Here is a 17,346-nt window from a genome sequence, read left to right as displayed (position 1 = left end):
TTGGGGCTGGGATGAGGGTTTCCACACACGAGCCAGGTCTTGCATGGTTTGCAAAGGAACCTTGCAAAGGAAGGAGCACTTGGAGTTGCTTATCAACTTGCCCAGATCTGGGAAAGGAGGAAGGGAGAGTGGTAGGGTTTGAAAACTGTCAACAGTCAAACTCCAGAAATAGAGCCAGACACAGCAAACATCTGCTGTGGTGATAACTCATAAAATATGAGTAACTTGGTTTATTTCTTACACTACATGTCCACTGTGGGTTTGCTGGGAAGGTCTGCTTGTTTGCTCAGCTTGGTTACCTGCCCATTTCCTGAGCACTGTGGCTTTAATTGGGCGGCCCCAGCTTGTTGCCAGTACTGCAACACAACATCAAATCCCAGGGCAAAGATGAGAGAGAGTGCTGAAGAGTCTACGAAGAGCTTGCTTTCGAGGATGTATGACTTTGACAGCTGTGAATGGCTCTGACCACCCCTCCCTGCATTCCTTCCCTGCCTTCCCCAGTGATCAAGATGAGATGGATCGCATTGGAGGCCTAAATGTCTTTCCTACCCTTCAGGCTAGAAGAGTGGAAAATTAAGAGCAGAGAGATTTCCTGCAGACCAGTACCTCTTCAGGAGTTTGACCACCTATCCTTAAACTTCAGTTCACAGAATGAGAGGCTCCTTTTCTTTTCACTAACTAAAAATGTCTAGCCATTAAGAATATCTTAGCAACGAGACCTAAGTACCAGTAAGTCAACAGAGAAAAAGAATGCCACTTCAATAGGAGACAGGAACACTAGGAACAATCAGAACATATGCTCTATGAAAAAGAACTTCTAGAGGAGATACCCATTTTCCCCGAAAATAAGACCTAGCCAGACAATGAGCTCTAATGCGCCTTTTGGAGCAAAAATTAATATAAGACCCGGTCTTATAGTAAATATAGTATATATTATAGGTCTTATATAAGATGGGGTCTTACATTAATTTTTGCTCCAAAAGACGCATTATAGCTGATTGTCTGGCTAGATCTTATTTTTGGGGAAACACGGTGGGTAAACACTTAAAATTTAAAAATGATAAAAAGTACTTAAGGAGGTATAATTTGGAAAAGTATTCCCTGCGGCTTAAAAACAGTCTCCCTCATCTTGAACATTGGGGAAGGCAGGGAGGGAATGAAGGGAGGGGTGGTCAGAGCCATTCACAGCTGTCAAAGTCATACATCCTATGGAGTTTAAAAGAAGAGGATGGTGATAGATTGAGGCTTGAATTATAGGTAAAAAATAAGTTCAGGAAATAACCTTAAAGCCCAGGACTGAAAGATTAAGAGAGAGAAAACATGAAGGAAAAGATAAGAGACTTTGAAGGGTACATTTAACATGTATTATAAAAGTATTTTGATTATCTTATTCAACTGGGGGAAAGGAGAAAGAATAGGGTATGATTAGAACATTTAAGTAGGAAAAGAAGGCATCTCAATGATAGAAAGACTTGATATTTGTTTTACAAATACTAAGTGATTAAAAGAGCAAGGAGAAAGATAATCATCATTAATGGAAATTACAAACAGTAGAATCTCTGGTTTAAAAGAGGGGGAATAATATAAATAAAGTTTGATCAACCAACACTGGGAGGGGGAAAGGTAGTAATTTAAAATAGATAATGTTATTCAGTACACAAAGTGTGAACTGAATAAAATAATCCATTCAAAGAAAGAGATGATGGGTTTAAAAGGCATAGTTACATAGGAAAGGCACGATAAATCCTAGGGTATTTTCCTTTATTTACCAGTTTTCACAACAGTTTGATTCACTAATACCCACCAAAAATGATCGTTGAATTTTTTTAGTATCTTTGTGACATTTGAATTTTAAAATAATCGATTTATTTTAACTAACTACAGATACTATTCTTTTTGATGCTCAAATTGTACCATTGTTGGCCAATGGGAATCTTTTCAGGTTGTCTTTTGAGTCCTTTTGACATGATCTTTTCCCCCATGGACTTTGATATCTGCTTTGTATTCTGGTACAAGATGTTTCAGACTCATTTTGTTCATTTCCTGCTCAAGACATGTTTTCAGCCATTCCTTGTCAGAGCTGATGCCTTTTAGTGGGAAATGGTATATAGAAACCACAGTCTGGAGGTGCTTATAATTATGAGGCTGATCATTGTTTCCAGGCCTTTTCTGTGGACAGAACATCTTGGATGAGTATATTTTCTGCCCAGCCCTCGAGTCAGCTATTTCTCCAAGCAACCCTGGTTCCTTTTAGTGGACAGTGATGTTTAGAAATGACGATCTTAGCACCAGTATGTATACTCATTGCTTAAGGGGTGATATTACTCCTGGTTCTCTGTGAGCCACTCTAGGAAATAGGTGTATGTACGCACCCATACACACACACCCTATTTCTATATCGTTATATATATTAAAAATCATTGAGTTTTTCTTAACACCATAGAGTCTAGTGTAACATTATAGAAATTATTCTAGCCTTCTCCTTTTTCATATTTGCAATTTGCTTCTCTGACCGTGAGAGATTGTTTTTATTCTCGTTCCTATTATTCCCATTGTTCCTGATGCATTTACTTGTTTGCTCAAACCCTTCCTTTGTATAACCAAACTCCTGGCTGGGTAATTCAAAAGCTAATACCCAGACATGCTAGTTGCCACCCTCTCCTGTCAGCACTAGTCAAAAGCTTGGACCCCCTACCCCATCTACTCAGCAAGTTCTGAAGTCAATCTGGATAAAAATTGCACTATTTAAAAAAAACTAAAACAAAAACCATATAATTTGAAAAAGCACTTAATGGAATTTCTAGAAGGAAAAAATGTGAAAATTAAAATTTTCAGTGGATGGGTTTAAAAGTAGATTAGACATATCTGAGTAAATGAAAAGATAGAACACAATGCCCATAATGCAACATAAAAATACAAGAAAGATTGAAAATACAATAGTTTACAGATCAGGGAGGATAGAGTGAGAAAGGTCTAATAAACATTTATTCTTAGTTTCAGAAGAAGAAGAGAGAAAGAATGAGGCATGTTCAATATCTAATGGCTGAGAATTTTCCAGAATGAATGTAAGATACAAATCTCCAGATAAAAGAATCACAGGTAGAATAAATAAAAAGAAATCTATATCTAGACTAATGATAGTAAAATTGAATAGGAGCTCTTAAAATCATCCAGAAATAAAAGACACATTACCAGGAACAGTGGTTAAATTGGAAACTGATTTCTCAACAGCACCCACGGAAGTTAGAAGACAATGTGTTGAAAGACTATAACTGCCAAACTGTAATTCTAAAATCAGCAAAAATATCTTTCAAGAATATGGGTGAAACAAAGGCATTGTCAGAGAAACGAATGTTGAGAGAATTTGCCACCAGCAAGCCTTCACTAAAGGAAATTCTAAAGAGTGCACTTAAACAGAAGGAAGTCTGAAATGTAAGAAGGAATGAGGTAAAGAAGGAAGAAGAGCAAAGAAAGTAGTAAATTTGTGGGTGAGGATAAGAGAACATTAACTATTAAAGTATGTGTGGAATTGAAAGAAAAAAAAATTTTTATAAAAGAGGTCCCTTACTTCCTCCACCATGTGAAGACCCAGCAGAAGGTACCATCTAGGCACCAGAAAGTGGACCTTCACCAAACATTGAATCTTCTGGCACCTTGATGTTTGACTTCCCAGCTTCCAAATTGTGAGAAATAAATTTTTTATTGTTTATAAGGAAAAGACAGTTATTCCTGTATAGTCAGCCCCGGAATACAGAATACTAGAAAGTAGAACAGCTTTCTAACTTTTCGGTTAGACTTGAATGTTTTGAATTTTCAGATTTTGAGACATTCATATTCTGTGTAAATATTAAATGCATTGTGTACGAAGACAATTTCTCTTATCTGTTACTTGGAATTACTGTACCCCTGTTGCTTTCCATTAGTCAGCAATTAACAAATGTTTTAATTATTAATATATTAATTATATATTTTCCCTTCCTATTTTTATCTTGAAAATTTTACCAAAATTTTGATAGGCTAACAAAATATACTCCCAATTCCTTTCAAAATTATTTTCAAAATTGTCATACTTCAAAATTTTCTTTCATAATATAATACTAAAAAAAACAGGACTTTGTGGGTAGATTGTACTGTTTAGCAGCAGAGACAGTTCAACTGAATCAATCTTAAGATAATGTTAACCAAATTACTGTAGAACTGATTACTTCCTTAGCAAACACCTTTTAAAATTAATAACATTATCAAGTGAAAGTTTTGAGTTATAGAACACTTTAGAAACAGGAAGTTTCTTCTTACTTGTTCTCCTCCTCCTAGCCACTCATCCCCACCCCACACTGCTTCCCTGAAGTAATTTCTCTTAATTGTTTGGCTAGGTAGGCTTCCAGACTTTTTTTTCTACATATTTTCGAAGGTAGGCATGGACCTGTTGGTTCAGTAGGTGATTAGGTTTGTTTGTATTTCACATAATGTTCTGTGTCTTGCTTTATTGACTTCATCTATCTTTAGATTCTTCCATACCAATATATGTCAGTTTTATTCTTAAGTGAAGTATTGAGTAGAATAGATATGCCATATTTTACTATTTTTACTTTACATTTTGACTACCCCTATAGTCAGATATTAATATAGTCAAATTTTAAAATGTTTGGTGCAAAGGACTCATTTCTAGCATAAACTGTAGCAAAGTAGCTTTTATGCCCTGAAAACACACGCCAGTCCATAGAAGGAAATCTACCTAATCTGACCTCCTTTCCTTTATCCTTTTTCAGATGCTTGGTTCAGCCTAGTAAGAGGGACTTATAACTGTTAAAAAGTGAAATATGTTTGACTTAATCTTCATTCTACTCTGCAGTGATGTTACAGGCTTTACTCAAATCAGGACGCTGCCATCTGTGAGCGCTATATATATAAATATTTAATAAATATGGTTTACTGATGGGGCAATGAAAACTGTTACATACAAATAAATGCTTTGTTCTTTAACTTTTGAATTTTAAGATAACTGAGATAAACTATTTGAAAAGAAGTATTTAATATTCATTAGAGATCCACAATGTACATTATAATATTTTATAAACAATAAAATAGAGACCATTTAATGTGAAATATGTTAGAGTAATTTTAAGCAAAAGTTTCCATGTTCTGCATTGACACATATATGATAGAATTCTTACTATTTTTAAACGTATGTAAAAAGTGGCATGCTTGTGTTTCCTTATCACTGACAAATATTCAGCAACTTTGTGCTACCTGTTAAATAACTTAAACATGTGCGTGGCCACTGCCCTTATTATTGTTCCTCCGAATTATAGCATGGACGGTTTCTTATTTTTAGTAGGCAAAGTAACATAAACATGTGTTAAAAGTTTCAAAACAAGAAAAAAACTATAAAATGAAAGATAAGTCTCCATTCTTCCTCAGTCTGCCAGTTCTATTTCTTTAGATAACTACTATCTATTAAAAAACATTTGCAGCAAATTAGAACAATAATAAGATACTACTACATAACTATTACAATGGCCCAAATCCGGAACACTGACAACACCAAATGCTGGTGAGGATGTGAAGCAACAGGAACTCTACACTCATTTTGTGGGAATGCAAAATGATACTGCTACTTTGGAAGACAGTTTGGTGGTTAGGATGTGAAGCAACAGGAACTCTACACTTATTTTGTGGGAATGCAAAATGATACAGCTACTTTGGAAGACAGTTTGGTGGTTTATTACAAAACTAAACATACTCTTATCACACTTATCCTGCAGTCACACTCCTTGTCATTTACCCAAAGGAGTTAAAAATTCATGTCCACACAAAAACCTGCACATAGATGTTTATAGCATCTTTTTTCATAATTGTCGAAACTTGAAAGCAACCAAGATGTCCTTCAGTAGGCGACTGGATAAACAAACTGCGTTGCATCCAGACAATGGAAAATTATTCAGCACTAAAAAAAATGAAGTATCAAGACATGAAAAGACATTGAGGAAGCTTAAAATGCATATTACCAAGTGAATGAAGCAAATCTGATAAGGCTACATACTATATGATTCCAGCTATTTTGGAAAAGGCAAAACTGTGGAGTCAGTAAAAAGTTTAGTGGTTGCCAGGGATTGGGAAGTCAGGGGAGATACATGAATAGGTAGAGCACAGAATTTTTAGAGCAGTGAAAATACCCTGTATAATACCATATTGATGGATACATGTCCATACATACTTGTCCAAACTCATGGAATGTACAGCACCAAAAAGGAACCTTGAGGTAAACTATGAACTTTGAGAGATTATAATGTGTCAATGTGGATTCATCAGTTGTAACAAAATACCACTCTGGTGGGGGATGTTGGTAATGGGGGAAGATATGTGTGTGGGACAAGGGGCTGAATGTATGGGAAGTCTCAGTACCTGTCTGTCAATTTTACTGTGGACCTAAAACCGCTCTAAAAAAATAGTATTTTTGAAGCATTTGAATGTTTTTGCAGAAAGTTTCTGGGTATATCCACGTATTGTATGTGTATAATATTTTTTTTTTGTAAATTTCAATGGGACCATGTTACAGATATTGTTCTATCCCATTCAATTTTTCATCTAATAACCTATCTATATTTCTGAGCTATCTGTAGATTTTTCTCTTTTTTAGCTGTGTAGTAATAGTGTGGAGTCACTACTTTACAGTTTTGTATTTTTGTGTCTGTTTTTAACCAGCAAATTATCATTGATTATTTTTGCACGTGTATCTGGCACCAGTATCTTTTATCATTTTCTTAGTTCATATCTTGATTCTTTCCTGCCTCTAACTTTTAACACGTTTTTCATTTTCTTGCAGAATTATAAAATATAATGTATATAATGTGATTTCATGTATGTAAATTAGATATACATATAGACACATCTAATAATTTTGTGCATAACAAGTTTTCTGGAAGGATATATAAGATACATATAAGATATATAAGATACAGCTGTGATTATCTTTGGATAGAGGAAACTAATAACAGATACAAAGGTGATGGACAGTATTATTCGTACATAAGTTTCTGTGTGGCTTAAACTTTTAATCATTTGCCTGTATTGTGATTTAAAAAAATAAAAGTGAAATTTAGAAGTTATGGTCTATGCCAGAAGCAGCTTTGGAGTTGGATAAATGTTGCTTCCCGCTCTCGAGGGTTATGGGGAGCAAGGTGGTGCAGAGTTAAGAAAGACAGTAGCCAAGAGGGGCCAAGGGAATGCAGCCTCAGGGACTGAGCGCAGAATGGGGCCCACGCATAGCTTTTATTAGTCAGGTGGGGTAGTAAAGGAGATAAACCTTGTCAATCTCAAGATCTGTGAATCCCACACATTATAATAGGAAACTGATTCAAGCCAGTCACCCTTGCCTGCAGGCAGCTGAACCTTACATAAGTCTCAGCATGTAGGTACCTCCCCAAGGGACAAAACCTATATGCATATGAATAGATGGAGAGCACATCATTGAATTACTTCCCTTGCAGGTTTTGGGAAGGAATGCAGCCACAAGGCAGAGGTTCTGCTTAGCCAGGGGAAGGTGGGAGGCTGTGCCCACCTCTGTCAACCCCTTGGGTTCTCCTGTTGGTCCCCACTCGGCTGTGTCTGGCTTGAGTTGTCCCCTCCGTGGGGAATCTTACTCATCATTGGCTAAGAGCCATCTTTCTGGGGCCAAACACGGAGACATAAGGTGCAAGTACAAAGGCGAAGCAAAGTCCCTGCAAGGATCGTCTCACAGACTCTCCTTTCTCTAAGGGCAAGTACGGGGAGACAGACGGGTAGGCTGCTGTGCGGCAACAGATAGAGCATGCGTGTTTTTAAAAAAACACAAAAATACATTGTATTGGCTAATTTTTAAAAATACTTAAATACCTATAAAAATTCAAATAAGAAGGTAAAAACTCACTGAACTCTTATTTTAAGTGAATCAAAGAATTTAGTAGATTAGTTATAGTACAGGCATATTGTCACCCTTTTATTTCCATAAAAATCTGTTTTAAGTAAAATTTATAAAACAATAATGGGATATGTTAATCATATGAGTTAGGGCTACACTAAAAGCAGAGCTTTTATCATCCTCTTTCTTTTATTTTTTTATTTTTCCCCTTCCACTTCCCCCCCCTACTCCGATTGTTTCTCAGTCTAGTAGTGTAGGACGCAGCTCCCTGGCCCATGCTGGTATTATGAGCCTTGCAGTCGGTTGCCAGTTGTTGGTCTGGTTGGCAGCTCACGGCAGCTCTCGCCAGCTCTCGCCAGCTGCTGGCCACTCACACCAGCTGCCATTATCATCCTTTTTCTCATACTAATTCTGCCAAAAATTCTTCCCAATTCTTGAAACATAAATTTTCCCGTCACTGGACATACTATGTTCAGCCTCTAAATTTCCCCTCCTATGTGACATACCTTACTTTGGATACCATAATCTTGATAATATTGGAGTAGCCTTTCAATGAGTAATTCTCATTCCCATACTATCTCCTTGAATTTCTGCATAATGTATAGTGTCTCCTCACCAAGAATGGTCTTTAGGCATTTATTTATAATAAATGAGATTATGTTTCTTTCTTTTTTAATTGGGGAATATTGAGGAACAGTGTGCTTCTCCAGGGCCCATCAGCTCCCAGTCGTTGTCCTTCAATCTAGTTGTGGAGGGTGCAGCTCAGCTCCAAGTCCAGTCGCGGGTTTGTTTGTTTTTTCAATCTTAGTTGCAGGGGTCACACCCCACCATCCCATGTGGGAATTGAACCAGCAACTTTGTTAAGAGCTCATGCTCTAATCAAATGAGCCATCTGGCTGCCCCTCCATTAGCTCGGTGGCAGCTGGTTGTTTTTAATCTAGTTGTAGAGGGCACAGCCCACTGGCCCATGTGGGAATCGAACCAGCAACCTTGTTGTTCAGAGCTCGCTCTCTAACCAACTGAGCCATCTGGCAGCCGAGATTATGTACCTTTAAGGATTTAGCTCACAGGCTCTTCATTTGTGTTTTCTGTCTCTTCTAGATTTCCAAATTTGCTTTCATAGCAGTTATTTTTAATCTGAGGACAAATGTACATACTAGTTCTTACCTTAAATTGACATTTGCTAGAATTTCTTGGGTATGACCCACATTTGCAGGCTTATATTTTGATACCTCTAAACTTGGTAGATGTTTCCTTAATACTGAAATGTATGGTTTCCACTGCTTTAGTGCTTGTGTTTTGAGATGTTTCTGGAAAGACAGTAAGTAGTACAGTGTATAAAAGGATGAACCCACAAGAGAGCCTGAGCAAAGTGGGGTGGTGGAGTTGCTACATTTTTATCAATATTACAAATTGTGCTTTTCTCATGAGAATTTGTTTTAAAAAGAAGAAATGAAGTTCCACTGCTAAAAAAGAAGTTTTAATGAATGCAGTACCTATTAGCTATTACAATTTTATTACCTAATCACCTTCTTGACCTTTAATTGTATTTTCATAGATTGTGACTAAAAATTAATTAGCTGTGTCCGTTTCATTTATTGTTAACAGAAGAAAGCAAGGAATTGGATTTGGATTTAGGTTTGAATTGTTAGTTTGCCACATATTAGTAAGCTGGTTTATTCTCAGCTTTAACAAAGATTAATATGAGAATTAAATCAGATACCATAAGCACAGCATCAAAATACAGCTTTAATAATGATATCTAGTAACAGAAAAGATAGAAGTAGAAGTGATGTTATTTAGCACTAGTTTTTAAAAACAATTGTGGCTTCTGGTTTTGTGTTGTTTGCTAGGAAAAGTAATTTCTATAATTCTTTATTCAAAATTTGTAGGTGAGGTGTCCATCTTGGCATAATGAAAAATTAGTAAATAATGATAGGATATTTTTAAAACCATGAGTACATTTGCACGAAATCTTATAAAGAAATGAAAATCAAATAATGTAATTATATACTTAACCAAAAAGAATTTTTGTTAAAAAAGTTCTCTTGTAATACTTACACCTACTGTGCTAAGCATGTTACATGAATTATTCTTATGATAATCCTATGCCTATACTATTTCTATTTTACAGATAAGGTGACAGACTCAGAGAGGTCATGTAACTGCTGAAGGGCATATAATTAATAAATGGTAGAGTCAGTATTTACATCTATTGAATTTCAAAGTCTCCATTTTTAATGCCACCACATTATTTTTAAAAAATTATAGCAGAGTATACTATTCTGTGAAACTTAATTCAGATTTGAATTGGTGATTTTTGACCCAATAAACACCTTATGGAAAAACACTTCCCCCCCCCAATGACACTATTTTTAGTCAGAAGATGTATTTGATGATTAAAAAATATCAGTATTTCATACAGAGAGGGCTTTGGGGTAAAAGCATTATTAAAGTTCCTAAAATAAAAAAGAGTATTTTACTTTTTTTCAATTTAGAGCTTATAGTGATGCCATATAGCTTCATTAAGTACCTGAGCATAAAACAATTTCATAGTTATTAGCTAAAAATCTGGTATAAAAGGCCCTTGTAGATCTTTTTATTTTTAACATTAAACTTGATAATAATGGTAGCTGATGTTTATTGATCATTTACTTTGTTTTGGGCACTTCCATGAATGACTTCATTTAACCCTTTCAGCAATCGTGAAGAAGGTACTATTATTATCTGTTTTACAGCCCATTAAACTAAGACTTAAAGAGGTTATGTAACTGCCGAAGGCTTCACAGTAGTGACAAAAGTGAATTATGAACCGTCATTCCAAATTATTGTATTTTATAAATACAGTGGTATTTGGAACAAAAACTACTGAAATTATGAAATGTTTTTGTAGTGAGTTTTCTTTATGGGTGTGTATTATTTTTTCTTTTAGGTTCACAATATTCTTGCAGAAATGGTGATGGGGGGAATGGTATTGGAGACCAACATGAATGAGATTGTTACACAAATTGACGCACAAAATAAACTGGAGAAATCTGAGGTAAGAATGGACAGTGCTCTAGTTAATAAGGGTAGTACGCATGATCATAAATTGTGCATGATTTGTAGCTTTCACTGTTTGTCCTTCAGTATCACCCTTTAGGTACTGCAGGTATACTTCGTCAGTTTTTAAAAATGGAATATACAAATTTTAGTATGCTAAGTGTTCAGTGACTACTATCCACCAGATAGTTTTGTGCATTCTTCTTTTAGCCACAGTCGTAACTGCCTTGGGTAAATTAGCACAATTCCATTGCTTAAAAAAGAAAGTATTTATTTGAAAAATGAAGTCAATACTGGGGGTGCCAAAAAAATGTATGCAAGTGGACACTTTGGTCAAGCAGTAGTTCGCCATAGTCAGAAGTGTCTGGACGCTGATGGTAACCACTTTGAGCACCTCTTGTAATTGCAGAAGTCAAATGTGACTTGTATTCATCCTTTGTTATCCGTATATGTTATTACAATTTTAATACAGTTTTCCTTTCTTAAAATGTGTGTACATTTTTTTGGCACCCTCTGTATTTGCTTTGTAACACATTAGTCAGTAATTATCAAGGAAATCTTAAAATTGGCATTTTAAAGATACATAAATTTACAAAAGGAAAGGAAAGACAATGGCTTAGCAAGCCTGAGTACGTACTGAAAAAAGAAATTCAGTGCCTTACTCTTTTAAGTCTGGATCCTTCTCAAAGGTCACTGACAAGTTTGTTAAGTCACGTTTATATTCAATGATACATGTATTCATGGCTTTTATTGCATTCTATAAGAGAAAGATTTGGTTAGTTATATATACATGGTTGACTTTGTGCTGTTAGATTGGGTGAATGAGGACCATCCAGCACTATTAGCATTGTATAAAACCCTACTTTAGAATTTTAGTGACTCTTTTCTCTCATGTACTAGGCTGAATATCAGTAACAGGTGCTGTAGCTGACCCACTCAAGTTCACATTATTTTGGTTGTTTACTGTATCAGACGTTTTGAAAGATGAATAGTCTCAATATCTCATTCAACACTGTACTTGTTTGAGGATACTCTTATCTTTGTTATTTATAGTCATAATTCAGATTAGGAAAATACATTTTATTTATAATTATTAGTGCAAGTTCATGTGTTTGGTTGATATAAAGTAAATATTACTATGAAAGCAGCAAGGTATTAAAATATGCTAGCAAAAGTTTACAACAGGTGAGTTCTGAAGAATTCTTATCTTGTTTGCACTGTCGAGGGTCACTTTAACACAATGCTGTGCTCACTGGAATTGAATAAAACACATGGGATGATGGATAAATCTGAAATCGGAGGGTTAGAAGCAGGTGAAGCTATGTATAAAAACATTGCCCAATCTTTTATTTAAAAGTAAAATACTCCTGCATTTCTCCTCATCTGAATTTACCATCCCTATTGGTTTCCCAAATGAGAGACTTATAATAGTGAAAGCTTAAAATTATGACTCTTTTAAGTAATTGTACATCTTTTGTGTGTGTTCTATAGCCAATTTTTAAAATACTGGTTTTTGGAAACGGAAAACATAAACCAGATTAACAGAGAAAATTTTGTTTTAGGACAAGGACTCAATATTATTTAGTGTGGTTGGTTTGCAATCTTATATACTAAAAGATTTACTATAAACTCTAAGCTATAGTTTTTAAAGTCTTAAAATGCTAATTTGAAAATTATGTAATCTGTTAAACTTTGTATTACAAAACTGTATGGATATAGATTTTAAATGCCAAGAGATAGACAGGGACACAATCCATTAATAATCAGTCTAAAGTGAATGGATACATGGTACTTTGTAAATTCTTTGTAATCATCTGTAAAAATGTATTGATTTCTTGTCCGGAATTTTCACATTTCCAGGTAGTTAACTGCTTTCCACTGGTGGTGTCCTGTTTTTTTTCTTTTTCTCCTTAGTTTGCTATATATGATATTGACAAAACTTACGAAGGACCTATAATAATTGGATAATGGATATTTGCTTTTTAATTGTCCAATAAAACTTTGTTAATGAGCATTTTTTCATCTCTTAAGAGCATTTTAAATACAGAATTTACATTTTTATGGAATGTATAGTTACAAGAATACTATAACATAGAAATCCTTTTATAGAAGCAGTGCTGTTTAAAATGGTTTTGAATATTAGTGAATACTTATATATTTCATCCATTGATCATCTTTTAACATATAGTCAGTTGTTATCTGCTACCAGATTAGTTTTTCTTTTTCTCCTTTACAAGAAAGTATGTTTTAAATCTGATTAAGGATAAACCACATCATTATATATTTATCAAGTGTCTCTATATGTGATGTCTGCTAATATTTTAATTATAAAATAGGATTTGGAGTCAAAGTGACGCCATTTAGTCCTGATCGTATTTTAAGAAATTGTGTTGAAAAATAATTTTGACTTTGGGTAATTTTTCAATAATTTTCATGTAGTGTAAGTATGTTTGGAAGGCTACTGGCTTTATTCCAGACGAACTTAAAGGTCAAAAAATTTATAGGTTCAATTTCCATGTTACTTAAATTGGTTCTATCTACCAAACATGACTGCAGAATAATCCAGAATTACTTGAGAGCAATCTATATGCTTTTATTAATCTGAATCGTACTAGATTTTAGTTAAAATTTATTATGTAAGCAAAAATTTACCAAAAGACTTAATTAAAATCCAGAGTATCATTATTGATGATAAGACCTGGTTATCAGATTTTTGAAATTAATTTAATAATATTTAGAATAGCATTTATCTTTTAAAAATCAGCTTGGGTATAGTTAAGATACAGCTTTTAAAATGCAAAATGGATCTATCTAGGTCCCTTTACTTTGTTAGAAATAGAAGATATTATTTTGGTTTAAAGGTAGTATATTTTCAGTGACAGTCAAAAGTGAACCAGTTTAATTCCCAATACCTAGACAGGTAGAAGCAAAGATCACCCAGATCTTTAAAGTGGGAAGAAGCAAAAGTATGCTCTGAATGTATTTACGTCCATCCTGCTTTGATAGAGAAATGTTTACTGTAATAGTGGGATCTTGGAAAAGGGGGGTTTAAGCTGGGAGGTGGGTGGAGTTTGGGAAAAGTGTGAGGCACCCAGGAATCTGCCTAGGAATCAAGGGATTCCCTAGGGATGGGTGGAGGTAGAGGGGGGTTTGGGGAGACTTGTTAGTTTTTATGTATTTCATGTTATTTTTAAGATGAATAAATGGGTCTGAATTTAGTCACTACTTTTTGAAAGTCAGTCCTCTTTTTTCCGAACATCCTGATCTTTCTAGCTCTTTCCATTCTTCTCTCTTACAGACCTTTATCTTTCAATCTCCCAGACAGGACAGGTAGACAAGGTATTGCTGACTTTGAGAAAAATATGCTTTAACAAAGGGGAAAGCAAAATGATGTCAAAGGCAATTAATTATTTAGGCCAGACTCAAAAATTCTTTGTGTTAATGAACCCATATAGTCCCTGTAGCCTATTTTCCATTCTAGTTTCTCCTTGTAGTTTCTTCATCTTTTATTGGACTTAGTGTATTTTACTAGTATATCATTGATGTCATGTTTGTTCTGTTTTGTCTGCCTGCGTTGTAAAAGGAAAGTTTAAATTTTTTGTTTTTTTTTAAACATTGTCATTTAACTGACAAATTACATTTTGTAGAAATGACAATTTATTTTGTTTATAAAATTTGAGTTTATTTTGAGCATCATATGGCAGAACCAATCTTAATTTAACTCTCACAGATTTTTTTTTTTTTCCATCTTCCTAAATTAGGATTCTGACATAAAATTGCCTGCTAGGCTTTGGAAGCTGTGAATTTAAAAACCAAAAGCTAAATCTTCAGAGTTTTGCATACAAAGTGGGAAGCAGTGAAGGCTTACAATAATGACTGTTAAATACCACTTCCCTGTCCCTCCACCCCAAAATGGTTTTCAGTTCCAAAGTCTTAACAGAATTGCTAACAGAATTGACTAGTTTTGACTAACAGGTACATATTAAAAGTGACCAACAAAAAGCAAGATCAGAATCTTCCAAAATTGAATTAAATGCTCTATAAAAATGGAACATATTGACCAAAATAAAATGGATTTCCACTGTAGCAACCTTCTGATATCCATACATACATGTCATAAGATTCAATAAACTATCGTAAACCTTGAATATTTTTGCGAAGCATATTGGCAAATATTACAAACGTTTTTAATAGATTCCTAGCTTTACAAAATTGAATTTTCTCTGATATTTCTCTGATATTCTGATATTTCCTGTGCATTCTTTTCACACCATAAGGTAACTGAGTGAATTACTTTTTTAAAATTTCCATGTAGGTGGTGATCAACAACTTTTTTATACAAAGCCATTTCAGGAAAAATGAAAATGTTTTTAGGCCCCCATTTAAAAATTTCAAAATGAAAATACTTTATTAAGTACCATGGAGGAAAAAAATCTATAAACTTAACAAGCTAGATTACCTACCTTAATAATTAGGAAAATGTCACTGAGAATTTGGCATAGCTTTTTAGCCACTAAGTGATTACTTTCTGGATGTGTTTGAGAAGCAGCGACAGACAGGTAGCTTTGTAATTTCTTATCCCGTGATCATGGGCTATATCATGAAGCTGGGGGTACCACTTTTGGTCCCTCAATCCGTATGACTTTATCCCTGGAATACAAAATACATAATGGTCTCATTCACTTCTCCCTCCCCCACCTTTCTTTCTTTTTAAATCAAGTATCTGTTTTCAAAGTGTATAAAATAAGAAAAGTGGGCCTGAGAAACATGTTGGAGTCAGCTTATTAGTTCCACCCCGCTATGTTGACCTGCACAGTTATTCTGTTCTTCTACAGTAGGTAGAACAGAGGTCACTTGTAATGGGCAAAACTAGTTACATTAAATCCAGGAATGGTGTTAGTCTGCTATATTTATTTTACTCAGGCAAATCCTGTGCTAGAAATTAAAATGATAAAATGAAGATTATATAAAATGACTAGTAATTTGGAAGGCTTTACAATTTTTAAATATTCTAATTTTGATGAAAAAAAATTTAAATACCATGTTCTTGCTCATTAGAGTATTGTCATCAGCATTTCTAGTCTCTTTTGTTTAAAATTGCAGTATTAAAACACTGCCTTTAAAGCAAAGAGCAAGTCTATTACAACTCCCCAGATTAAAATTTATTCTACCTTATATTCAGAAATTAAAATATTGACATTTTCTATTTTGTTCAAAACATGCTTTCAAGATCTGCCATTATTTTGTTAATGATTTTGAGTCTGAAACCATTTAATACTGTTTATTATGTTGATGTTTTTTCACTTCACTATTAGGTCAAAATTGTGAATGTGCATATAGCAACTTCCAGCAGGGAGGGTGTGTAAAGATTTTAGTATGTACAAATTGTTCCAACTACCATCTTCTTATGCTATATTTCAAGCTTGAAAAAATATTTTAAGATGGTAGGATGGTGTTTTATGTCTTAGATGAAATAAATATTTAGATTCTTTCCTTTTTCCTTTGAGAAAGTAAATTGCTTATTGCATGAGGAAAAGGAAGCTTTCAGATTTTTTGAAATATATTTTAGTAGTAGCTGCTTTTTTTCAGTTTTGCTTGCACATATTTTGTTTATTTTTGGGTCTGGCAATTAAAAACAAAATAAAAAACAAACCATATCCATCCATTACTATCTTTGTGATTCAGTGCTTGAAATTTCCGAGAGTTATGTCTGTATAAGTCTTCTATCTGTTTGGCCTCATTTTGGTATACTTGCAGACTTCATTTTGTTTTCTTTCTCTTAATTCTGTTAATTTATTTAATCTCATGGGAGAAAAAACATGACCATTCTTTTATATACTGTACTTCATTCTTTCATCCAATTCATACTCTTAACTGCTTTGGATTCACATATTTGTTTTTGTTAGTGGAGTTGCTGCAGTTTACCTGCCATGGTGGTGCTCGAGTAAAATAATATAGATGGAAACAAGTTATTTCTCCAGTAGGGTTTCATTCTTTTTATTTCTGCTTGTGTCAACTGTAAAATATTAAATCTTTAAGAACTACGTGTACTGTCAGAAATATCTTTTTATATTTTAAATTGTATATACTACTAACAAGTCAGGTAAACTTCATTTCTGTAAATTTTAGTGTTCAAAAATTTGAGTGTTAGTAAAAGTTATTTTGTTGCTTTGAGTGTATCTTACTGAAAAAAAATCTTAACTAAGGTGAAAATTACACCTCTGTGTTGGCAAACTGATTTAGTAATGGTAATTTACCTCTTTTACATTTTATTCTTTAATAAACGTGTTTCAGACTTCACTTTCTGGAAGTCTGAAAATGAAGTTGATTTTATAGCAGTTTGGGTGTTGACTACCTGGTGACATGAAGTATTTTTTTTAAGCCCGAAGTTCTTTTTATATAAA

The 17,346-nt window shown here is 34.2% G+C and overlaps 1 protein-coding gene across 3 annotated transcripts in view; it reads left to right on the top strand.

Annotated features, from left to right (window-relative positions):
- AP3S1 (adaptor related protein complex 3 subunit sigma 1) overlaps positions 1 to 17,346 on the top strand; it is a 64,610-nt gene that overhangs the window by 42,699 nt on the left and 4,565 nt on the right. For 2 of the 3 annotated variants that reach the window (XM_081053140.1, XM_081053141.1), the window contains exons 5-6: positions 10,833 to 10,940; positions 14,241 to 14,281. In XM_081053140.1, coding sequence (XP_080909266.1) covers positions 10,833 to 10,940; positions 14,241 to 14,276 — 144 coding nt within the window. In that variant the 3' untranslated portion in view covers positions 14,277 to 14,281. The remainder of the gene's footprint in view (positions 1 to 10,832; positions 10,941 to 14,240; positions 14,282 to 17,346) is intronic. The other variant, XM_081053139.1, reaches the window with a different exon arrangement.

The sequence above is a fragment of the Rhinolophus hipposideros genome, assembly GCF_964194185.1.
Source record: "Rhinolophus hipposideros genome assembly, chromosome: 7".
Lineage (NCBI taxonomy): Eukaryota > Metazoa > Chordata > Mammalia > Chiroptera > Rhinolophidae > Rhinolophus > Rhinolophus hipposideros.
The sequence above is the reverse complement of the archived record's forward strand: the minus strand, read 5'-3'. Positions and strand labels throughout refer to the sequence as shown.